A 25,287-nucleotide genomic window follows, 5' to 3' on the forward strand; every position below is an offset into this window, starting at 1 on the left:
CCCCACCTCATCACCCTCTTCACTCGTGCCTCCCTCATCTTCTTCAGCTCCCACGAGTACACGTGTCTGTCATCTTTCAGGCCTGGTTGGCTCAACCACACCCACCTCTGTGTCTGGCCCCCCACCTCCCGAAAACCTAATCTCATTTTGTTTCCTTTTCACTGTTTTTCCCCCACTTTGGTCACACGTGAATGCGCGTGCACGTAGTCTACAGCATCACGTCATGGTGGTTACCCCCCCCCCCCCCCACCACACACACACATACACACACGAGCCCCACCAAACACACTTCATAACAATACGAGAGGGTGCTGATTTACCCCCCACCCCCACCCAAAAAAAAACTCGCACCCACACCCGTCAGGCGTGTCACCCTTCTCATGTTTAAATGTAAGGATTCCAACAACATTCGGCTACCCAGAGCGGCACGAGCGCCTCCCGAGCTCGTGCGGTTTCCTTTCGCCGATGACGCTGAGTGGTGATTAACCGGCTTTTTTCCGGGGGGGGGGAGGACTCCAAACCAAACCGCTGCTCTTACTTCAACATGGCTTGCTCCTTCTCCTCCTCCTCCTTCTGCCGAGCCATCACCGCCATGATGATGCTCCTCTCCTCCTCGGTCAGGTGGCTCAGGTCCGGCAGGTCCGGCATGGACAGCGGCACGGCGAGTGGGCGAGGGCCGCCCTGGGGCCCCACCGAGGCGGACATCTTCTCGACCACCACTAGGCGCCTTCCTCCCTCCTCAGCGTGTGGTTCCGAGGAGCCCCACCTCACGTCGTGTTCCGCGGGCGAAGCGGCTCCGGCGAACAGCGCGAGCCGCTCATGGCTGGAGGCACCTGCGGTTGATCGTTTTGGGGTGTTTCCCACCACCACGCGCCGGTCGTCGTCGAGCCCCCTCCCGTATGCCCTACACCGGCGGGCTCACGGGGAACCCAGCGCCGCGCGAGTTCAGCCGCCGTACTGCTGGACTCTTGAAGGAGCCCGCACTGCTTCCTCGCTCCAAGGCACTCGCTCACCGTCGTGTGAACTGTGTTCTCTCCAGCACCGCGTGCAGGCTTTAGCGTGGCACGCGCTGGTGTTTCATCCGCTCGCGGTCACACCCACTATACTCATTTGTGCTCAAATCAAGCATCAAGCTAACACTTGAGACCCTTTTCTCGCGATATTTAAGAAGTTTTTCGGTACACTGAATGGGATCAGATCCAGTCTTTCAGTTTTCGTTCGGTTTGGTTTCAGCACCGAGGACAGTGGCTCCTTCACTTCCGCCTTTGTCTTTGCATTTCCTGACCAAACACGGAAAAATGTGACTGTTTCTTTACAAACACAATATGAATAAAGCAATGAAATAAAAACGAAATATTTCAAAAGCACTTTTATTTAAAAAAAACTCAAAAGGCCACATTATTAGCTCATTATGACGTATCAGTTTCGGAAAAACTGAGCGTGAAATTAGGTTTTTGCTCCACATAATAGATTTAAAATCATATTTTATTTCATTTAGAAAGAATAACAACGTATACGTCTATTTTTCAAAGTAAAATTTCCCTTAGAAACTTTTCCTTAGAAACTAACTTTTATCAGTGTCCTTTATCACTTTTATTATTTAGATATCGAAAGTGTTAATCCCATGTACTCTAAATTGGACGACTAAAACAAAAATAAAGTTCTAAAGTGATCTAGGGATTAGAAGAACGTACAATCAGAACAGTTTCAAATATGGGACACGTTTTCCTTAATTATGATAAATTTTATGCAGACAAAAAACTTTACATTTAATTTTTGAAAACTATTTCACTAGATCGTTTTGCGTGTACATTGTTGAGTAATTTTTGAATGAAAAGTGATACAAAAAATCATTTGGGAGAGTTAAATGAAATTTTTTAAATTCTATTTAGGCATCTAGACACACACACACACACAAAAACCAGATTCTTAAACGCTCTTTTTTTGGGTTAGTCTTCAAGTCTGGAAGTTATTTTATCTTTATACCCATGCAACCATAAGCATCTCTGTGTGTGGTATACAACATTTAAATTCTTATTTAACAAAGATATAAGCACGACTATGTATCTAATTTTTAATGCACTTTGTATAAAAGGACATGGTAAATGATTAAATTGGAGGAATAAAAACACCTATACACTGAGGACACATCAAGATAGATATTTTTATTGGCTTAACAGCATTTTATTTGCATTTTCTTATCCGATAAAATAAATTTCGGATTCTGTCGGAAAGGTAATATAATTGATTTTTTTTTTTTAAGTTTTTTGTTTTTCTACTTATTTAGGTATTTTATTTATTTGTCTTTTTTATACGTTCTAATATATATATATTACAAGTAAAAAGCAACAATTTTGAGTAGAAAATACAGTTTTGATCACACTGTTATGTCACATCAGGGACGCAGTGCATCCAGCAGATGGCGCCAGTCTAGACTCAGTTAGACTCTGTCAGATGACGTCAACTGGAATGAAGTCAGCGTCTCTTGCTGCAGGATTTTATCATCATTTTATGTCGTGACTGAAGATCAGCAGCCAGAACCAGGGCGAAAACATGAGCCAAACGGTCTTTCACAACTTCAGAGGGACTCTGGAGTCAGGAGTTTAGAGTCAGAGCTGCAGTGAGTCATTCTGGAACTATAAACGATCAAAAAATAACTATATCATATGTCATTAAAAATTTCAGTCAAAGATAAAACAAAAAAGCAATATAATAGAAACAAGTTATGAACTTTTTAAATCCAAAACGAGAAGAAATAAGTTTATTTTTGAAAAATGTTCTTAATTTGATTATTTATTTGATTATAAGATTATTATGTCGTACTTTAAACTTAAAATGTGTACTATGCTCAAGTAAAAAATAGCCTTAATCTGAATTTCTTAAACAAATATTTAGTTAAATAAAGGTATTTATTTTCCTCTTCAGAGAATTCACAGCTGATGGAACACTGACATCTAGTGGGCATATTGGAGTACTGCAGCAGAGGATCACTCAACTCGTTTGTTTTATGTCTCCACCAGACCAATTCTGGGATTGTGATTGGCTTTGATTAGAAAAGAGGCGGGAAAACAGCAGAGAACTGCAGCTTTAACCTGAGTCAGCAAACATCTTCTCCAGAAAATACAATGAGATCAAAGTGAGACCAAACCAATGGCGGAAGTGAGACCAGAGAACTTGTATCCCATTATAAGGCAGATTGAAAACTATGAAAATGCTTCAAGACCAATTCAGGAAAAAAATATTTTTTTAAGAATATCAGTTCTACATATGAATAGTTTCTGGAACCCATACTTGTAAGACCAAAAGGAGAAAGAAACCCTCGCCATTGAAGACCCACTCTGATGTGAATGGTGTTTACAACATGTTCTTATGGCATTTTTACACCAATGGGGGACCTTTCTTTGTGGAGTTTGCATGTTCTCCCTGTGCACGCGTGGGACTCCGGCTTCCTCCCGCATGCCTCATTGGTGAATTGGTTACTCTAAACTGTCCATAGCTGTGAATGTGAGTGTGCATGGGTATGTGATTGTGGCCCTGCATTAGACTGGTGACCTTTCCATGATGTCTCCTGCCTTCGCCCACGAGGGGCTGGGATAGGCTGCGGCAGCCCCGTGACCCCAAAAGGGGAAAAAACGGCCAAGAAGATGAATGAATGAATGTAGGGAATCAGAAGCAGATGAAAAAAATGTGGTTTGAAAAAGAGCTTAATTGTGACATAGGAAAATACTCTGGGCGGGCCACAAGCTCCCTGCTCTGCTCTATTCTGATGCATGGACACAAACAGATCCATGTGAGTCTTCTTTTTCCTCATCTGAGCTGTCATCTGGCTTTAAGACTGTACGGCTGGATAGCTCCAACATTGCTCGCCATCTTTGTTGCACTGCTATTGTTAAGTTTGGGGTGTGAGGAGCTTTAAGCTAGCACGAGAGAGTGTAAACAGATCGGTGATGGGAAATGGGGGTGGACTTACTCCGTGCCAACAGTCCCACCCACAACTCAGAGGCTTGATTGGCATATTAAATGGCATCATCTTAATTAAGACCAGTGGGAGAGCTTTTAATATAGATCAAAAGATGATTGATGACTTTCAGACCAGGAATTTCCTCACAATGCACAGTAGTTTTCCATCCCTAACTTCAGCAACCTGAGGCAGAACACTTGGAGCAAGGAAGAGGCAAAGGACCAAACAAGAGTTGCCATCCAGGATGAAAAAGCAGAGACCTTAGCTCTACAGCAAGATAGCTGATAGCACCAAAAAGCTTCATGAAATTATCAGGCAGGACAAACCAAAGAAGTGTTAGATGGTAGCATGGCAGGTACAAGACGTGTGATATCAGAAACCCTTACCAATGACTGGAAATGAAGGTCAGCACAGAAACGGCTCTGACTGGGAGATCAGTTTAGGATCTGCTGGATCGGACAGGAGTTGTAAACTTTACAACTCCTGTAAACTTTACAACTCCTTTACAACTTTACAACTCCTTTACAACTCCTGTCCGATCCAGCAGATCCTAAACTTTGCAAAGATGACCCTGGAAAAATACACACCTCCCAACAAGCAGTTGATGTACGTTGAGCACAAAAGCAAGTGGCTGTTCCGCAGCAGAGATTTCCTCCTGCTGCTGTCCTGGATCGGGTGTGTCCAGTCGGACACTCACTGCGAGGGCAGGGGTAGATGGAGAGTAAGGAATACGGCAACCCTTTTAGGATTAGGGCTGGACGTTCCTGCTCTACAGAAACATCGGTCTCAAGATGAGAAGCACATCTGGTGGGAAATGTGGAAAATGAACACGTTATGATCCGGGGGATCTTCTGCCACAAACTAAAAATACAGTGATCATTAAACAACCAACCAGACACCCTATTGTCAGAGAAGCTGCTGAAGAAGGTCACAGTGGGACCCATTTATTTGCAATGGGGTTTTCTTCAGTTTTGACTAAATTTTAACAACAGCTTGAGATGGCCACAAAACAAATGACCACATGACCATCACTTTGTCCAGGTCCAAATCTTTAAATTCCCCCTCTAATCATCTTTTGATCTATTATGAAAGTGTTCCCAGTGGTCTTTTAATAACAATTGTGCCGTTTTTAGCCAAACTAAAAAAAACCTGTGTCATAGTTTCTGCAGAGCAGAAGGGAGCAGCAGGAAGTTTCCTTGGAAATCCACTTCTAAGCAACCCCACCCCCCTTTGCCTCTCCTTTGCTGAGAGCTCTCTGTTTATGCAAAACATAGAGCTTGTGGTCTACCCACACAAAGTCACAAATACTGGTAAGGTTTTTTTCAAACAGCCTTTTTTTCATCTACTCCTGATTGCAAACGATTTGAATAAAGAAATACTCCAATGCAGTTTTAAGCTTAATTTTCTTTATAAATGTCCTCCATCGTGAGAAAAATGCCACAAGAACATTTTAAAAACACAATTTTCACTAGAGTGGGGTTTTAATCTAAAATGGGACTGACCTGCAGTTATACAATTTATTCAGTAGAGGGCAGCAAAACAAAGAAAACATCGGACACTGGATTTTTTTTCCATAAACGATGCAATCGCCACAAACTGCTGATTTTTAACACTGCCTCTGTACCTGCTTCAGGCCTCCCTAATATTTACATTTCTTTAAGTCAGAAAATATCAATTCCACCTTCAAAACAACCGATTTTAGAGATGCACAACAAGACAATGTTATTGTGTCTAAGTGCTTTTTTTTTCTGAATTCGAGGTACTGCTTACAGAAGCATCCAAAGACCAGATTTGTTACTAGATTGTTCCATGAAACTCAGATTTATTTGTTTGTGATTGTTGAGGGAAAAGGTCGGGATGGCTCATACTGTCCCTTTTCCAACTTGTGAAAAAACAACCCCCCCAAGCCTAAATATAATTTGCTGACGATATTTTTTCCTTCTTGAGGACTTCATGGTTTTTGATTAGGCTATTTTTCTTAAATCAGGTCAAAGAAAAAAAATGGTATAGTTCTAACTTTTTTTTCTGAAAAAATAGAAAAAGACAAAGCTGTACACATGGACACAGTTGAGCCTTTTCGGTGCTTTTATTTGTAATTTTGAGTCTGTGAAACCAATGTCATAAACCTTCCTTTAGAGAATATTTCTCATTAGAAAGATATTCATAAAATTAAACAAATATTACAAGCATACAAAAGAGAATCAAAAGACAGTTTTTTTTATCTTTGTTTCCTGAATATTCATTTTTAAGGTTAAACAGGGACACCTACAGTGCGCCTGTGGTACTGCAGACAAACTTTCCAACAATACTTCTTGCTCTAAAACACAGATACGTATTTTATGGTCTCGTCACAATTCTCCAATGATAATACATAAATGTTCAGAGCTCAGGAAACATTACTGATGAGAACATTTAGACTAATTTGATGACTCGTATTGTCCTCCAGCTAAAAACAGGAGGTTTCCTCTACTGGATCAGTTTATGGGTCCAAGTCCTCTGAGTTAACTTCTTCCTTGCGAGATACCACCTTTCCATCCACTATCTCTTCAATCACCACATATGTCCTCTGACTGATTTTTGGTTTGCCTGGAGGGGGCAACAGGAAAAAAAAAGTTAGACTGAGTCTTTTAGTCATGAAAGTGCAGAAATAAATGGGAAAAAAAAACTGTTAACTCACGTTTTTCCTCTGTCTTCACTTCTTTCACTTCCACTTTTTTGACTTCAGCCACCTTGACTGTCCTAGAATAAAGGAAGAAGAGCGGTCAGATTACAGCTGCAGATCTTAAAGTCAAACTCTGTGGCAAACTTTATCCAAAAAAAAGCAACAACTTACTGCTCTTCTTCTCCACACAGAAGTCGCCGGTACTCTGCAATCTCCATCTCCAGCCTGGTCTTGATGTCCAGCAGCCTCTTGAATTCCATGGCCTGGTTCTCGGTGTCGGCCCTCAGCTGGCTGACTTCGGCCTCCAATCCGTTCACCCTGCCCTGCAGTTGACTGAGCATCTGGCTGTACCGGAATTCAATCTCGCTCACCTCTCTCTCCAGAGCAGATTTCTGCATGATGGGAAAAGTTGTTACCACTTTTGTCAAACGGCCCTGAAGTGATTGTGCTCTGCTGCTTCAGCATTGGTTACCCGGGAGCGCTCAGACTCCAGCTGGATCTCCAGGTCCTGCAAGACCCTCCTCAAGTCATTGATCTCGCTTTGTGCGTGATTTAGCTCATTTGCCTCTGAGGTCGTCTTCTTGCTGAGTTCCTCAAACTGCCAGGAGTCAAAAAGGACGGTCAGCTCACCATCTCTGAATCAAGACTAAGAACTTGCAGGAGGCTTCCAGATTTCTTACCTTGACTTTGTACCAGGCCTCCATCTCTCGGCGACTCTTGGTGACAATGCCCTCGTACTGAGATCGGACCTCCTCCAGAACCTGGTTTAGGTCTTCCTGAGGCTTGGCGTCCACCTCAACGTTGACAGAGCTAGAGCTTATATTGCTGCGCATCGCTGCCATATCCTGCAAAGGTTAGAGACAGAAACTTGAAGGAGGAGGTGGAGGAGTCACCTGGGCTTGATCGGTTCACATTCAGCAACCACACGACCAGGTATATTTTTGGCATTTGGGCCTCATAGGATCCAGGAAAATTAAATTATGAAATGCGGGCCAGAAATGACCCAGTGCTGACAGGATTTGCTGTTGGTGTTCAGAAATGGCAGATTTGAGCCACTTTTGGGCCGAATTTTCTTGACAGAGAAAGAAGCAGCGTAGATCCATCTGTTAAAAAAGTTCTGTTCTGGAGTTGTTCAGGTTGTTGTTTCATGAAACAACATTACCGGATAAAGTCTGTTGTATAAGGTGATCTGGGCGGAGTACTGCACTAGTGTACATCTCAAGACTTTGAGGAAAATTATAGCGTAACTTTGTTGACACAACAAAGCTCTTGCATTTCTCAGCAGGTTTTTGTCTGCTGGAGATGTTTCTGTGAGGCCCTTACCTCCTGATGGTTCTTCTTCATAAAGACCAGCTCCTCCCTCAGGCCCTCCACCTGCATCTCCAGGTCAGACCGCGTCATGGTCAGGTCGTCCATGACCTTGCGTAACCCAAGAATGTCCGCCTCCACAGACTGGCACATTACCAGCTCGTTCTCATACCTGCAGAGGCGGAAACGTGTTTCACTAATGTTAGAACCAACTACAGAACAGAACCAGTTCCTCTACTTTTACCGCCACCTCTCTCTCGTTACGGCTCAGTGATGATGATGGTGTGACATTTCAAAGGGAAGATCTTCTGCACTTACTTCATTCTGAAGTCATCTGCTGCCAGTTTGCTGTTGTCAAGCTGCAGCATCAGTAGGCCGTTGGCCTGAGCAGCAGAGCCGATCTGGAACACAAAAAACACTGGTGGGTCTGGAGGCCGCTTACCACATGAGTCTAGTGAGGCACTGAAATCCAATTTACAATGTGGACAAAATCTGGAACTAAAGTCTGGGAAAACCTTTTAGGTCTACTTTGATGTTTATATGGATAACTGTTTTAAAGAAAGTCTTTGTGATGTTGAGAAAAATCAGTTTGGAGTCTGAAAAAACTGCATTAGAAATTCTGTGAAACTGAATTTAGAATGTTTTACTTAAGAAGAAGTCCCACTCCCATCATATTCTGATCTGTTGTAAAAGCATCACCAGTGGACTTTTAATCAGAAAACTGCATGTTTCAGAAATTCGTGTCTGGGTTGTGGGCGGGACCATTAGCGCGAGCAACCCCCCCCCCCCTCCCCATCACTGAGAGCTCGGAGCAGAACAATCAAACAGGCAATTTCTTTTTTCTCTCAAACAGCAATTTTTCGTCTGCTCCTGATTCACAACGATTTGAATAATAATACAAATACTCAGAAATATAATTCTTAGCTTAATTTTCTTTAGGTGAATATTCCATAATCTTAAAAATGTCACAATCACATGTTTAAAAACACGACGATTTTCATTGAATCATGGAAAAAGTATTGCTTTTTTTCTGCTTGGTTGTTGTCGGTTCTGGGGGTGGGGGCCCTTTGGTGACCCCGGCGTTTACCTTTGAGCGCAGGTCGTCGATGGTCCTTTGGTAGTGGCTGTAGTCCCTCGCGGTGGGGGTCTTCTTGTCGTACCACTCCCGGATCTGCTGCTCCAGCTTGGCGTTTTTTGCCTCCAGCTCGTGCACCTTGCTCAGGTAGGAGGCCAGCCGGTCGTTGAGGTTCTGCATGGTCGCCTTCTCGCTGCCGGACACGGAGAACCGCTCCCCCCCGGCGCTACCCCCGCCGAGCGCATCCGAAAGCTCAAAGCCGGAGCGCAAACCGCTGGAGGCGTACGACATCCGGGTGGGCGCGCTGCTGTGGACGCTCATGGCGCGGCGGGGCATGCTCGAGGATAGTCCGGAAAAGCGCACGGAGGTCATTCTGCTTGCAGGAGTCTTCCGAAGTGGAGGTGCCGAGGCTTTCTGAGAGGATGGATTTTATAGGCACCTGCGTGGAGGGAGAGGGAGCGGCCGTGGAGGCATCATCACAGGTGTCACAGGGCGTGGAGACGATCAGTAACGGCTGCCAGGGCGCATGTCATCCCACAGGGTGTCAAGGCATGTGAGCCGCTGCGCACGCAGCTGTGATTAAGTCTGCGTGAAAGATGAGGCTCAGGTGGGAATGCAGGACTTCTTCCTCCCTGAAACCATCCCACAAACAACAGAACCGAACCAAAACAGGTCCAGACCCATGAACCACCTGCATCATGATCATGGAGGTCTTATGTCCTGAAGCTGCTTCTTTGTCCAAAATCCCTCAATTCCTTTAAGAAATCTTAGGGGATTTTTTGTTACTTCATTGTATGAAATATTTAATTCTTTCAAAATAAAAGATCAAATCCTCTTTTTGCCTTCCAAGAGGCTGGGCCTGTTTGCTCACCTGGAGAGAGAATTCACTCACAGGGGATTGCTATTACAATCTATAAGCCTAATTTATGAATTACATAACACTAAATCTTCTTTAATTATTTTCACACAAAAAACACCTTAATGTTTGTTAAATATTTGCTCGCTTTGAAGATTCAGCTTACAAAGATTTTTGTCAACTTAGTATTGATTCCTGCTTTCTTTTCACTTTCTTCAGATAGCATTTGCATCACTTAACACAATATCTAAAACACAATATTAGACTTCTTAAGCTTTCAAACTTTTTTTTTAATTAATTTTCAATTTAAATAAAACTCTTTGGCATTATATTAGACAATTTAAACCTTATTTATAAACCATAATTTCAGCTTTTCTTCATCCTATTTGTAAATTGAGCGTTGTTTTTATTTTAGACAAACATAATATTTTTAGGTATTGAACCTTTCAGCAAGTTTTACTTTTTTACAGTTTTTTTACTTTTGTGTTGAGCATTAGGTTTCAAAAACATTTGAAGTTTATTTTATGAAATAATAATAAGAAGAAATATTATTATTTATGCCAAATTATTTCATTAAGTATTCTTGAGTATAAGTATACCAAGTATACGAGAGACCATGTACGTGTAGTGCAGGAAGTACACTAACTGAATACTTCTGAAGACTAAATTGGAGCATTTAAGCTTACAGTAGAATACATAGAAAGTATACAAATAGTAAAGGTGAAAAACCAAATTCATGCAGCCTTAAATACAAAGGTAAACTTCAGAAACAGTTGGAATTTATCATAATACATTTATAGATATAGCTGAATGTCATCTGCAATTCAGTGGATCTGCACAGACATGCTTCATGTTACTGGAATAAAAGATGCAGGAGATTGTTTAAGGGGAAAAAGACCTTGGGTGCTTTGACATCAACCCTTTTTAGTTCAGGGCAGAGTTCATTTTCTCTGGTTTCTTTGTTTGTCAGGTGATGAGGCTCATCTTTTATCTGCTGTAGACCAAATTAGTGAATTTCACTTAAAAATGAAGATATATGTTCACTTGTAAGTGAACTCTTGTGTGATTTACTGCAGTGAAGGCCGCAATTTACCAAATATTGGTGTCTATTAAGTCATGTAGCATGGACAACATTGGTGTTCAGAAAAATATCCAGAAATCTGAAGAAACATGTCAACTAAAAAAGTTGTAAAATGTTTCTCTGGTCACTGCAGTGAGCAGGTGAACGCCCTTCTCAAAATATTCAGTAATAGTTAAAAGATGAGTAAGACTGCAGGTTTTTCCTTCTTGTGCTTTCCTCTCTCGTATCCAAGCTTGTTTTGAGAAAAATCGCCTCCAAAACAGCGAACGAGTTCGCCTTTCAGGCAGCCAAAAACTCTGCAGTCTCTCGCCCCCCCCTAGGGCGGTGGTTAATTAACTCACCTGTTCAGCGTTCTATTTAAGTCCAGGTGTGCAGCCGTTCATTCTCTTTTTTACCGCAGCGCTGCATTCGTCCCCCCACCCTCCTCCCCGGCTTCCACCTGTGGGCTCCGTTTGGGGTTTCTTACCCTAAAGTTTATGGAAATTATCTCATGGAATTGTACGGAGCCTTATGCCAATCAAAGTTTGTTAATGCCAACTAAGATGTAAATTAAGTATGTGAAATAAATGTATTCTACTGCAAGAGTTTTTGTCTGACTGAAACGAGCTTCTGTTAGATCTGCAATTTTAGGCAGTTTAGGCACTTTAGGTATTTACTTAAATTTAAATCTAGACAGACGGACGGACGGACAGACAGATAGAAAGATAGATAGAACTGTAATTTATCAACACTCACACTCACACATAACCCCCCCCCCCTCACTGTAATTTCCCTCGGGTCCCTAGAGGACCTGAGCTTGGGTCTGGGAGCTTGAGGCTCCTGCAGTATCTTAGCTGTTCCTAGCACTGCGCTTTTCTGGACTGAGATGTCTGAAGTATTTCCAAGGATCTGTTGTAGCCACTCCTCCAGCTGGGGGGTTACTGCCCCATGTGCTCCAATGACCACGAGCAACACTGTCACCTTCACTTTCCATGCTTTCTCCAGTTCTTCTCTGAGTCCCTGGTATTTCTCCAGTTTCTCATGTTCCTTCTTCCTGATGTTTCCGTCACTTGGTACTGCCACATCCACCACAACGGCTTTCCTCTGTTCTTTATCCGCCGCTACATTGTATGGTTGTTTTGCCATTACCATCCTGTCAGTCTGGATCTGGAAATCCCACAGGATCTTTGTTCTCTTATTCTCTACCACTTTCAGAAATGTGTAGCACAGACAACACGTTCTTTTCCCTGTGAATTTCTTCTAAAACTAAGCCAAGTAAAAACGATCCAGTCTTGCATCATTTGTCTGAAATACTTATCTGATAAACGTTGGTCTTGGCAGTTAGACATGTTTTCTATTACTTAATTTCATTTATGTGCCGCTCTCAATCAGCTTTGACTTTTGACGGTTCCTTGGAATTCCCAGGCTTTCAGTTCTGCTGAAAGGCTTAAAAAAATTGTCGAAGTCATCAGTACACTATTCACATCTGGCTAATTGTCTCTGTCAGCCTTTATCGGGTTCTAACTGACTCATTTCAGTCAATTGATCAGTCACTTTTCAATCTAATTTTCTCAAGTTTAGTTTCTGTTTTTACCTGTTTTCATTTTTACAACTCTACATAATGAAGTTTTAAGATGTGTGCTGACTTGCAGGTTAGAAACTAAACCTGAGAACTGAAGGGAAAACTTTTTTTAAGTAAAAGAAAAGAGATTCATTTAATTTAGAATGGACAATAAAAATGTGCTATTTTAAAGAGCTACAGGGTAAGAGATGGGGTTTGGATGCTCAAAGCCTTTTCATAAAATCTAAAGGAGAGGGGTGCACTTCTGTTTTTCCAGTTTTTTTACCTCAGCAGCTGCACCAGTTTAGAACTTGAACTAGAACTGCTTCTGCATGTCTTTTTAGTTTCACTCTGTCTTTCCCGGTTTTGAAATTTTCTGATCAGATTCCACTGAGTCACAAACTTTTGTCAGGAACTGCTGTGCTCATAAATCAGTTGCAATTGATGGCATCAAATATCTTGCAATGTTGGGCTTCTTCTGTTTATTTTTAGGCAGCTGTGTAAGAAATTTACAATGAAACTATGTTCATTATAACCTTTCAAATATAATTTATTTATCGGAGCCACCACGTCTAAATGCTCATCAATGGTTTTTTGTTATATAATATTTTTGGTTTTATCTATCTGTTTTCATAATTCCTTTTTTGGTCATGGGGTTGCTGGAGCCTATCCCAGTAATTGTTATATAAGGGTGGTGTATACCATGAACAGTTTGGTGCAGAGCCACACAACCAAACACATTCACATCCAGGGACATTCTAGGATCCTCAATTACCCTCTGAAGCTTGTTTTTGGACTGAGGACCCTTTTAGGATTAAAAATAACTAATGTTTGATGAATTCTTTTTAATTCTGCAGCTCCTGTCTAAAGCTTTAGTCCCATGCACTCATACAGGGTTGTGTAAAGGTTTCGTGGTTTAGTTTTGGTTATGTTTTGGTCCTGTTCTTAGTCACCCTTTATCAGTTACATCAGTTTCAAGTTAATCAGATCCAAAGCTTTCTTTCATTTTATTTAAATGCCCTCAGTCTATTTAAGTGGCTGGTTTTCAGTTTATTCTTGTTAGGTCATCTGTTCTTTTCTGCTTTGCCACCTTTTGTTGGTTCCATGGTTTTGTCATGTTTCAGTTTGTTTATTAAATGTTTTATTTTCTGTCACCATTCCTGGTCTCCTACATTTCAGGTCCTCCAACAGCAGTTTCTGACAGGTTGACCATACAGCTGCTGTGAATTTTTGGGTTTTCCGAGCCTGTGGAGGGTTCAAGAGAGGCTGTATCTTAAGGGGAGTGCAGGTGTGTCTTACAATTCCCTTGAGCCCCTTATGGCCATCTCAAGGAATGCCATGAAATGGAATGTACAATTGTCATAAGTGTGGTACATTTATTATATTTGTAAGGCTAATTGAAGTTGCACATACTTATGATGTAAAGGTGTTGTAAAGGGCCCTTACCCCACACTAGTCATTAATAAAGTTCAAGTACTGGTCCCTTACTGACCACATACGAATGCCGCACACATGGGGTGTGCACATTTTACATAAGTGCCTGTAGAACGCCCATAGAAAGGCCAACACAAACTATACTCTAATTGTCTAATTTCCTCATTTCTAACAGTCAGGAGTGCGCACTTGTCACGTGAGCACCAACTGGCTCCTTGTGAAGCATGGTTGAAAAATGTTAAAAATCCATACGACAGGCCTACAGCTCAGCTACTTCACCTTACTTAACCTCTAGTGTTGTATGTGTTCCCTGCAACTTAAAAAAAAAGAATATTTACACTCCATGGGCTCACCCAGGGAGACAGACAGCCCATTTGAATCCCTAAGGCAGTTGTGATTGAGACTTTTGTTAGTGAGACACTGCCTCAATCATGGGACATTGTAAGTGTCTTTAACATATCTTGAAGTGATTTTGGTTTGTTAATGCAAGTCGTAAAGTGGGAGAAACTTGCAGCAGAACCATCTCAAGAGTAAAAAAGTCAGAATATATTAGTTATGAATGTTAAAAAATTGAAAGGCCTTTTTGACTGAATTACAAATAAATGCAGATACATTAATGCACAGGGTTTTTTGGGAGTTTGGGCAACAGTAATGCAAAATCAATTTCCAATAAATAGTTATCAATTTAATTTTTGTTTGTTTATTTTATTTTAAAAGAAACCTTAATCCCGGACAAGCCCCCTTTCTGGCAAAGAAGTGGTTTACTGACCAAGACGCAAAGCTAAATATTGCGCATCTTTGAATCTGTTGTCTTTTAGACCTGCGATAAAGATTCTGGATGAAACTGCAGAGCTCAGTGGTAAAGACGTTTTCTATTAGTACCTATTGATGAATAAAAAAACAAATATAGCAAACAGAAAAAGCACAAAAGTGACAAACCTATAGAATCAAATTTAAAGGTCTGTAAAGTCATCCTGGAAGAAAATATTAAAATAATTATGTTTCATTGGAAGAACATCAATCGGACCGAAAACCATTATCTACGTGACATTTTGCCCGGCAGCCCGGGGATATTTTGTGCGTGCTGTGTCTTAAAAACAGTTACACAAGGTGTGTCAGATCAGCTGTCACTCAGACGGGGGAAGGGCACATTCCTAAAGGCATGCCAGTACCAAGTAATTGGTCTTGAACATGACAGTTGGGGGGGTGTTCAGCAGTAGGGCCGCTGAGATGATGGGTTGAACCAAGACTCATCGAACAGAAACACTCAAAGCACCAAAGTGTAGGTATGAATGCTCATGGGAGGGACAGACAGTTAGAAAAAGACAAACGATCATGCTTTACATTATATGTTTATCTCTGGCTAAACCTCACCATTTAAAGCCTCTTCAGAGGAATATTTAGCCACTTGAGAAAAGCAAACAGGCATTAGGTTCAATACACTCGATGTGGACAAAGCAAACTGTTTTCTGCTCGTTCCCAGGCTGTCACTCTGCATCATTGTTTGCATGACAGACGTCTTTCACTTCAGCTACGTCAGCTGCAAGGTGAAAGAAAAATACTTTTCTTCTTCCAGTCATGCTTAGAATTTCGTTGAGGAATCTTTGGAATTGCATTGGAATCATTATTGAGCACAGAACACTGTGTCCCGTCTAGTATGATCGGTGTGTAACTGGGAGGTGTGTAGGATTGTCAGGTGTAGTTAAAAGGTCAGAATCAAGTTTGAGAATGTGCTCATTCAGGTTCACCTGATGCGTGTGACATGACTGCTCAAGTGCAAAAGCAGATTTTCAAACCCTTCTCTAAAAAATCTATTTCATTTTGAATCAATTCTGCAACTTTCACTAAAATAAGATGACCGAAAGCATCCTGATACTGATAATACAATCTTCCTCGTAATCTGATTATATCAAAGTGACTTGTCATGACTTGCTAGGCGAGATGCTGGAACCAGGAAGGAAAACACAGGTGAGCTATGAGGCAAGTAGAGTTAATTAATATCCGGCGTGGCTTGGAGTTGTGGCGGAGCTGGAAGTTGGGTGATGGCTCGTGACGTGACTGGAGGTACGGCAAAGATTCGTGGCGTAGCAGGATGAATCCGTGAGGTAAAACTGCTCGGGTAGACAGAAGATTCAGGTGTCCACTCGTGGGTCCATCAGGGGCAACGAACTGGCGATGAATACTGGTTCTGGATCTCCTTAAGTAGGTCTGGAGGCATGATGAGTAGAGTGGACACAGCTGAGTCGAATCAGAAACCAAGCATAGAGGGGAAGGGGAGGAGAGCTGCCAGAGGCACCATGACGTGACTATGGCTATAAAATCCAAATTTTTACCATTCTGATGTTTTTCAAAATAGTTTAAATTAAAGAATCCTTTTGGTTGATCCTAATAAAAAGCATCACATCATGACGTCACTTTTTTCATTCCTAAACTCCTCTGAACAATCAGCTTACAATGAAACAACAGGCCAAAACTCAGATACCACAGCTGTTAAGTGCTAACATGATACAGATTTGTCAATCTTTACCAACAAAATAACCACTCCTAAAGACGGGTCAACCGGTTGGTCTAAACGCACTGAGCACTTGATCACATTATAACAAAAGGTAAAAGCCTTCTGTCAAGCATGGTGATGAATATGTGATGATCTGGGCTTGTTTTACATAAACAATTCCTGGACAGCAGCAGCTGTTCTTCACTAAGAATAATAACCCAAGAAAACCAATTGAATTAAGATTTTGCTATAAAATGTGAGTTTTTTGGGAGGAGTTTATACTGTTGCTTTAAGGAATGATGTCATGTACTTCAGCAGGAACGTTCCGAATGACACAAACATGTGCTCTGCTTCCTCTCTTGCAATTTTTCCCATGAATTAACTGATTGAATATTTTTTAACTGATTAATTTTTCAACAGTAAAACATCAGCAGGAAAACCTTTTTCTTTATAATAACAGCTGCCATGAAGGCAATGGACAATAGAAGCCATTACATTAGTTCAGTGTTTTTCAACCAGTGTGCTGCGGCACACTAGTGTGTCGCGGCACACTGGTGTGTCGTGGGAGATGGTCAGGTGTGCAATGGAAAATTGCCCTCATTAATTGATCTAAAAACATTTACCATCTCCAGGATATCCGCTCTTTGTTCATCCAAACAGACCCTGATAAAACACTGAATAGTTAGGAATATAAAAGATCATAAAATTATTTTTTCTTTGTGTTTATTTGATTCCATTAAAGACATTTTGATAAGAATGACGGTACCGCGATTTAGCTGCAACGTCAGCTGTTTGCGGAAACGTCCTGCTCCTTTAACTGTCTCCGCCAATCATTCTTGAAGGCTTAATCACAAGTCAGCAGTCTGACCAATCAGAAGTGGTTAAAGTCTTAACTTCCTTGTTCCAATTTAGCTCAAAAAGTCGTTCAGTTCTAACAAAAATACCAGCTAAAGCTCGTCTTTAGCGGTGTAGCTTTCCACAGAATCCGGTATCAGACCGTGGAAAAAGTGAACAAAACAATGAAGCTCAGAGACGCTAGTCTTTCTGCCCTTTTGCGGCAGTTTTCACACTACATCTCCCATAATGCATTGGGTTAAAGGGACAGCGCCTGAGTGCACAATGAGTCCTTGTTAAACGTCTTGAAAACACAACAAACACACATCAAACAGTTTTAAAATTTTCTAACTTAACTTTGATTTCATCTTTTAGAAAAAACAGCTGCAACTTCCAGCTTTTTCTGCCACAATTATCACAAAAATGCATGTGAGATTGCGGGAGGGGGGATGCTGTAAATCAGTACAGACTATGAGTTTCTGCTTTTTTTTTTTTTTTTTTTTTTTGGACGCTGGTGTGCCGCGGAATTTTTGTCTAGGTTAAAGTGTGCCGTGGCTCAAAAAAGGTTGAAAAACACTGCATTAGTTCATGTACAGGTTTGATGACTGTTTATATCAGGATTTGTGTCTCTCCTTCAAACTTATTTTTCCCCATGATCCTTTGGAACCAGGTTGAACATTTGCCTGGCCTTTCTTGTAGAGATATTGAAATATAATTTCATGTAATTAAGTTCAGCTTGAGACATTTTTCTTGCCTCAAGACCTGAGAGATAGATGTCCGATTTCATTTTCGTTTCACTGAAAAGCTGCGCTGGACATCACTTCTGACCCAACCAACAACTGTTAAGAAGCAACACAATATATAAAAAATACAAGAACAAATTTTAATTCCCTATTGTTGCAGAAGTGTAAGAAAACGTGCACACGCTCAGTTATTATTATTTTTGTGTTCTAAAATTAAATCAAAAACACCACCACTAGCAGGCTGTCTCCATTGTAATAAAGTATGGAGACAGCCTGCTTCAGCCATGACTGTCATGGTTTTAGGTTTTTCTGCTTTTGTGTTCAAGTTGTTTTTTGTTCTGTGATGTTTTGAGTTAACTTCCTGTTTTATTTTGTAGTATTTCCTGTTTTGTTGTCATTTCGAGTTTTACCTTGCCCCATCAGTCCTGAGTGTTTCCACCTGTGTCTTGTTGCCTTGTATGTATTTAAGTCCTGTCTTTCCCTTCCTCCTGTGCTGGTCCATATTGTGTTGTTCCCTGGTTTAGTGTTTTGAGTGTTTCGAGTCTCTAGCCTGCCGTATGCAGTGGTTTTGTTTTTTGTAGTTTTGTTTATTAAAGCCCTGTTATCCTGCAACCTCCTGCCTCCTCTCCGCGCCTGGGTACGTCCCCTACCATTCCCCATAACAACCTCAAAAGAGGTTAAAGCAGCTTTTTTTGTGAACGATGATCAAAATTGTCACACAAGCTCCTGAGGTCAAGACACACAAAGTAAATGCTGTATACTATATACAACAGTTTTACACCTCTATTAAAATTTAGCTTAGTCTGTTTAGTTTAGTTTAGCTTAGCCATTACCTGTTGAATTGTAGGACTTCATGTTCTTTATAATTTCATGTTTATTAGAAAGCCCATTGAGATGACTACTGTTGTAATATTGAGCTTTAGAAATAAAATCGAATTGAACTGAATTGAATTAAAGCCCAAAGCACTTTATAGTCCCATACTCACACACAGTGAAGCTATGGCGCCAAGTCAATAAGGAAGATTTACTTCATCTTTAGGTATGCTGGGTTGATGATTCTTTGCTCTGTGTCATCATTTAGTCCTCCCTCACTCTGAGCCAATATTTAAAATGCCTCACAGCCAATAACAGTCAAATTCCTGCCTTTATCCCTTGTGCTATCTTAGATGACCCCACCCTTACTTTGACGTGTTCTCCCTACCATGACAAAGGTGGATAAAGGTGGAAAGATTTCATGTAATCCATGGAAACTAGTGAAGATCACAAATCATTGAAGAAAAAAGGTTCAGCGCACTGTCTAGTGCAGGGGTGGGCAATTCCAGGCCTCGAGGGCCGGTGTGTCTGCATGATTTCAAGATAGCCTTTCCCTACCCATGGCTGATTACCTGGTTCAGGTGTGTCCAGCCAATAATCTTGCCCTACTCATGGCTGATTACCTGCTTCAGGTGTGTCCAGCCAATTAGAACATGCCAGAGCAGGGTATGCTGGAAAACATGCAGGACTGCGGCCCTCAGTGCCCACCTCTGGTCTAGTGGGTCTAGATGACCCAACTCCCAACGTTAAAGTGCCTAGGATAGCACAAGGGTTACATTCATAGAAGTTTGTATATCTCCATTCCAAACATTTTCTGATCCACCTTTGCCCTGTTCATCTCCTGGCTCTTTGCCTCAGAGTGACAGAACCACCATCAGCGTCTAAGCTCTGAGGCCTCTTCAAATGGTCTGAAGTCATCACAAACATGCAAGATGTCTCCACCCCAGAGCCCAGCCGCCAAAGACTACGGACTATTTCATGCACAAATTATATTTTCCCATTAAATCTCTCAGTTACCCTTTCAAGATCTCTCCTTATTGAACTGATGGCAGCTCCGCTCCCAAGCAAGGCACCAACCTGTAGCCACCAGGAGCAACGTGGAGTTAATGTCATGGTGCCTCTGCTAGTCCTCCTTCCCCGCCCTCTCTGCTCTGCTCCTGACTCCACCAGCTGTGATCAATTCACCTCTGTTGCTCAAAAGGAGACCCAGCTCCAGTATTCTATGCCAGTTCGTTACCCCTTATGGTGACTTTGTCTGGTCCAGTCTGCTCATGTCTAACCTGGGTTTGCCTTGCCACGAAACTAACGTTGTTTCCCTATCCCAGGATTCACTGCCACGAAGGTCACCTGTGTGGAAGTAGCCTACAGCTTACCTGTTTTCCTGTGGCCGCGCTACTACCTCCAGCCACGTCACGAGCCACGCTCCAGTCCGGATCATCATTCTGCCAAACTCTCTATTCTCTATTAAGAGATTAATCTCTACTTACCAACAACTTACCTGTTTGATCATTCTGGGTTCCAGCACCTGGGTCTGTCACTCCTACGTATTATGACAGTTAAGTGTCTTACCTAATGACACTTTGGCACTAGCACAATGTCACTTAACCTGTGACCTCCCGACTAGAGGTTGACTGCTCTACTTCTGCCTCACTGACGCTCCAGACTGTGGTGAAAAGTTGGAATTAGGGTAAACACATCCTAGCATAGTGCTAATGATGCCGTCATGGCAACCGTAAACAATGATTGTTGAGGAAAACTGAATTTTTATTTGAACCTGTGTCCAACTATCCTCACTGCTCCCAAACCCTCAGTAGCCTGTATTATAAGGCAGCACCATCCTGTGCCCTGGATGTTGATGCAATTAAAACACACACTCACTACTTTTCTTTTTTCTCCCCGCCAATACAACGTCACCCATGTGCTAAAGTAAAAACCTAATAAATAGGAACATTTTGGAAAAGACTGTTTAGGAATCCACTGTGTTCTGAAAATGAAAACTTGGCTGATTCATGAAAAATACACTGACATACATTTTTTTCAATGACAAATTGTTGAAATGGAATGCATTGGGGTCTATATTTGCCAATCTTGTGAGCCTTAATCCAGTGTTCCAGAGACTCCTGGGAAATTTCTCGGCGCTGGATTTTCAACTTGTGGATTTGGACACTCCGACAAAATGGTTAATGCTCTATAAAGTGCACTAGCTGAGTTGTAGTGAGGGAACACAACCTCAAAGCTTAACCTCTTAAGATCTGAGCTAACGTTTGAGCTAACAGAATTAACTACTATGGTAATATACCCCAAATTGTGATCTCCACGCATGTTTTAAGAGGTTAAAAAACAAAAATCACATCAGTCCGAAAAACAATACAAAATTATTGTGGATTTATCTCCTTTGTTATGGCCACCCTTTGCAATCAAAGTCAGACGTCTTCAGTACAGTGAGCAGGTAAAATGATCTAGAACCTGCTGTTGTGATGCTAAACGCTGTTGTCAGCAAGAACACAGCTGCAGGCATGAGCCACGGGGCGCTAATGATAACGATTTAAATCTTTGAGCTACAGGTTGAACGATTTTATATGCAAATTCTGTTATGAACTCTGCTCGTGGGATTTCCCTGAACTCAGCCTTAACAAGGAAGTCTGGTTAGGAGTTTATAGTAGGATAATCCTTTCTGTTAGTGTGGATTTAGGTCACAAAGGCCTTCAATTCAGTTCTGAAGTCAGAGCGACGTGTTTCAACACTAACCTGCCTGAACGGAGTTTGTTTTCTAATGCTTCCAAAACTGATCAAAGCCTTTGTGAGCTACTTTCACTCGAGCGCGCTCAGTGAGAGTTTCTCTTTGTGGAGAACAAGGATCAAAGAGCACCTTAGTGCCCCCCCTTCCCAGAGCTAAGGCGGAGGAATGTAAAGTCACTCAGGTCAGGCCGCTGTTGGGTACTGAACCCTTAATCAGAGGCTGATTGCTTTTGTTTTCCACTGTTCTGTCAGTGCATCCCCCCTCCCCCCCTTGAGGCATCCACCTCTTTGTCAACATTTGACTAACAAGTCAGCTCGGACCTCGTCCAACACTCCTGCGAGCGTCAGAAGACATCTGTGGATGGCTGACGGAGCAGCACGCCGTGCAGAAACAGGCTCTGTGGCATTCTCACTTTACAGCAGAAATCATCTGCCCCAGACGCTGGCAGCTACGCCCTTAGCTTCAAGCTTCTCTCAGGATTCGAACGCTCACCAGCCTGAGAGGCCATCCTCCCCAGAGGGCGTGGGTGTCTGATGACAGTAAGTGGCACAGCAGTGTTGTTGGCTGTGTTTGCTTGGCTGACTTGCTTTGTGTTTCTGCTTAATTAACAACCTTCGCACCATTGGAAACCAGTTATTGGACAAATTCTGCTTCCAGTTTGTTTTGCTTCAGCTTATTGGATCAGATGACCTGAAGTACACTGAAAAGCCGCTAGTGTCGCACGGAAACTTCAAACAGTTCGCCTTTGGAAGGAACTAGTCTAGACCGAGGCACTGTTTGAGCAGACTCCATGAATAACCACCACATCCTGTCTTTCTCTTGCACTTGTTTGCTCACAGGAGGAGTCATTAGATAAACAAATTCACTTTCATACAGTCTTTGCAAATTCACCAAAGCAGCTCTTTGTGGACAGAGTCTGCAAACAGGAAAAGATTTGGAGTTTAAATAAAATAATTTGATGTATCAGACCATCATTTACTAAGAAAGGTCTCTATTATTCTGGGCTTGTGCAGTCAAGTGAAAGCCAGGTTGCATTATGGTCCAGGCAGGGATTTGGACCAGAGGTTTTAGACTTCTACTAGTTTTATTTATAAAGCACTGATTTGCAACCAGTGTTATTTCAAGGAGCTCCACACTGAAGGAAAGTGAACATGAAATCACAAAAAGAAAGTATTTATCTCTGTGATCTGAGTTTGTTTAGATCATTCTGATGAAACCAACTGTTCTTATCTCGGAAAATCATCCAGCTTATGTCTGAAATCCGGAATAGGAAGAGGAAGGACATCCCATAAATGGATGTACAGGAAGAAATTCCAGATCAGGGCCCACTTACAGCGGGAAATCCATCCCGAGCATGCCAGAGCATGAATGCACACTCTGGCAACCAAACCAAAGCAAGTAGCTACTGTAGATTTTATCTTTTTAGCGTGGAAAATGCTGAAGAAAAATTATAACGTATTGGTATTTTTAGAACATGGAGCATCAAAGTTATTGTGGAAGTATGCCTCTTTCTGTTAATCATCTACCAATTAAGGAAAAGATGATTGGCTTTTGGACTGATAGAATAAAAAAGTCATAGAGCTAAGCATATTTTCTATTTTCAATTTTTGGCCTGTGGGAATCCGTGTTTTTGCAGTTGGACATGTGCATAGTGTTGCATCTTCCATCATACCTGATCTGTATCACTGAACTTTTTTCTGCTTAAATCTCTGCAGGCTCGCTTGGGCACCAGCCAAATCCAGTTTTACAGTCAACTAAGTTGTGATGCAAAGTCAGAGAGGCTTGCAGTAGAGTGATCATGTGCCATGACCACATAGATCTGAGAGAATATAGAGATAAACACGGCAAAAACACAAAAGCCAAGTTAACAGAAGCAACAAGTAGATTCTTTGGACCAATTGTAAAAAAATGAATTATGTTAAAACGTCTAAAAAAACTAAATAAATTACCTTGGTTATAGACCCACTCTGATGAAAATTGTTTTTGATGTTTTTAACATGTTCTTGCAACATTTTCTGATGATGGAGCATGTATATTAAGAAAATTAGGACTTCATTCTAATTGTTGTTAATCAGGAGCAGGAGAAAAAATGCAGTTTGAAAAAGCTTGTAGGTGCGATGTAGAAGCTACAACGTCAAGCCCCAAGCTCCCTGCTCAGCTCCATTCTGATGCTTCAGATCCATGAACGTCTTTGTTTTCCTCGTCTGAGCTGGCTTCTGGCTCAATTCTTTGTTGCAGCTGGGAGTGTGAGGGGCTGTAAACTACCGCAAGAGTGTGTAACCAGGGAGCTCTAAAGTATGGGTGACAGGAAGGGGGAGCGGGGCTGCTCACAACTCAGATTTCCGTTGATCTCCTGCCGCTCTGCAGAAACTATGTCTTAGAAAACGACACAGGTTTTTATTCTGGCTGAAAACAGCACAATCTTGATTAAAAGGCCACTGGAAATGCTTTTACAATAGATCAAAAGATGATTGGAGGGTGATTTGAAACACACCGCTCTAAACATCTACAAAAAGAAGTAAAAATATACAATTGAAATAAATACATAAATAAATGCTTCTCCTCATCCCTGAAGAGCTTCCTCAGACCTGAGCTAACCTTCGTCATCAGCTAGGTCATAAAGTAAAGCGTTGGGTCCCAAAATGAAGCAGAGAGTTTGTTTTACTGTAAGCCTGATCGCTGAGGGCTATGGCTCCATTCTAGTGTGGAAACTACTTGAGGTTTTTTAGCTTGACAACAAGGATTTCCAGGAGTCTAATCTCGTAGAAGATCATCGTCTTCGTGTCACTGCAAGACAGAATGTTCCTGTGAATGTAGTTCAATTCTATGTAGAAAACAAGGACAGCTTTGGGAACTTGATGTATGTGTGTTGTGACTGTATGACCAAAAGATTGTGAGAAACCTGTGATCCTCTGCTCTAAAAACAACCTCAGTCTTCTGTGAAAACTCACATTCATCCACGATATTTCCATAGCAGAAGAGGTTTTTTTTTTTTTTTCTATATTTTTGTAACAATAGTAATAGCTTCATATTTTAAATGTTGTTCCCATGGTAACTCCTCAAGCTTTAGATCAATAGTTTGGATAAATACTTTCTTTTTCCACATTTCCCCAAAAAGACGCATCATCCATCCATTTTCCAAACCCGCAGAATCCCTTTTTGGGTCACAAGGCTGCTGGAGCCTATCCCTGGTACTGTTGGGTGAAGGCGGGGTACACTCTGGACAAGTTGCATTCACACCTAAGGGAGAATTTGGAATCATCAATTAACCCGTAGGTGGATTAATGACTTTATGAACCATGGATTCTTTTGGACTGTTGGAGGAATCCGAGGAGAACATGCAAACTCCACACAGAAAGGTCCTGGATTGGATTTGAACCAGACCCTTCTTGTTTTGAGGTGAGAGTGCTGACCACTACACCACCATGCACCTCTGGACAGCTTTTTCTCAAATGAACATCTCATAGACTTTGCTTTGCTTTCACAGTGCACTGTTAAGAAAGGTGGTGATGTCACTGAACAAAGATGGCTGTTTGACCGTGTGGTCAAAGAACAGCTTTCTTTAAAACTCTTCTGGATATTAAAAGTTAGTTTAGAGAGATTTAGCAGTAACGGTGTTTGCTTGTTAGTAATGTGTCATTGTGATGTCTGTATTTAATCCAAAAAAGCTTACCAAACAATGTTTGGGCAACAAGGCAAAGCTGCAGCTCTCGACTGTTTTTGTTTGGCTTCTCCAGCCTGTTTGC

The 25,287-nt window shown here is 41.7% G+C and overlaps 3 protein-coding genes across 6 annotated transcripts in view; 1 reads left to right on the top strand and 2 right to left on the bottom strand.

The window, feature by feature from the left end:
- The window catches only part of LOC101171973 (regulating synaptic membrane exocytosis protein 1), an 80,319-nt gene extending 79,271 nt beyond the window's left edge, over nt 1–1,048 (bottom strand). For all 4 annotated transcript variants that reach the window (XM_023955060.1, XM_023955083.1, XM_023955069.1 and 1 more), the window contains exon 1: nt 539–1,048. In XM_023955060.1, coding sequence (XP_023810828.1) covers nt 539–705 — 167 coding nt within the window. In that variant the 5' untranslated portion in view covers nt 706–1,048. The remainder of the gene's footprint in view (nt 1–538) is intronic.
- Nucleotides 1,049–6,023: 4,975 nt separating this feature from the next.
- On the bottom strand, nt 6,024–9,495 carry LOC101167517 (keratin, type I cytoskeletal 13). The gene is made up of 8 exons (XM_004065665.4): nt 9,019–9,495; nt 8,250–8,332; nt 7,947–8,103; nt 7,304–7,468; nt 7,096–7,221; nt 6,795–7,015; nt 6,639–6,700; nt 6,024–6,547 (listed from the first exon to the last, which is right to left on the bottom strand). The coding sequence occupies exons 1-8, from the start codon at nt 9,376–9,378 to the stop codon at nt 6,441–6,443; spliced, it is 1,281 nt and encodes a 426-aa protein (XP_004065713.1). The 5' UTR covers nt 9,379–9,495; the 3' UTR covers nt 6,024–6,440.
- Nucleotides 9,496–21,782: 12,287 nt separating this feature from the next.
- The window catches only part of krt222 (keratin 222), a 28,108-nt gene continuing 24,603 nt past the window's right edge, over nt 21,783–25,287 (top strand). The window contains exon 1 of the mRNA XM_020712817.2: nt 21,783–22,080. Within this exon, the coding sequence (XP_020568476.1) occupies nt 22,075–22,080 (6 nt within the window). The 5' untranslated portion in view covers nt 21,783–22,074. The remainder of the gene's footprint in view (nt 22,081–25,287) is intronic.

Source organism: Oryzias latipes, chromosome 1, assembly GCF_002234675.1.
Source record: "Oryzias latipes chromosome 1, ASM223467v1".
Taxonomy (NCBI): Eukaryota; Metazoa; Chordata; class Actinopteri; order Beloniformes; family Adrianichthyidae; genus Oryzias; species Oryzias latipes.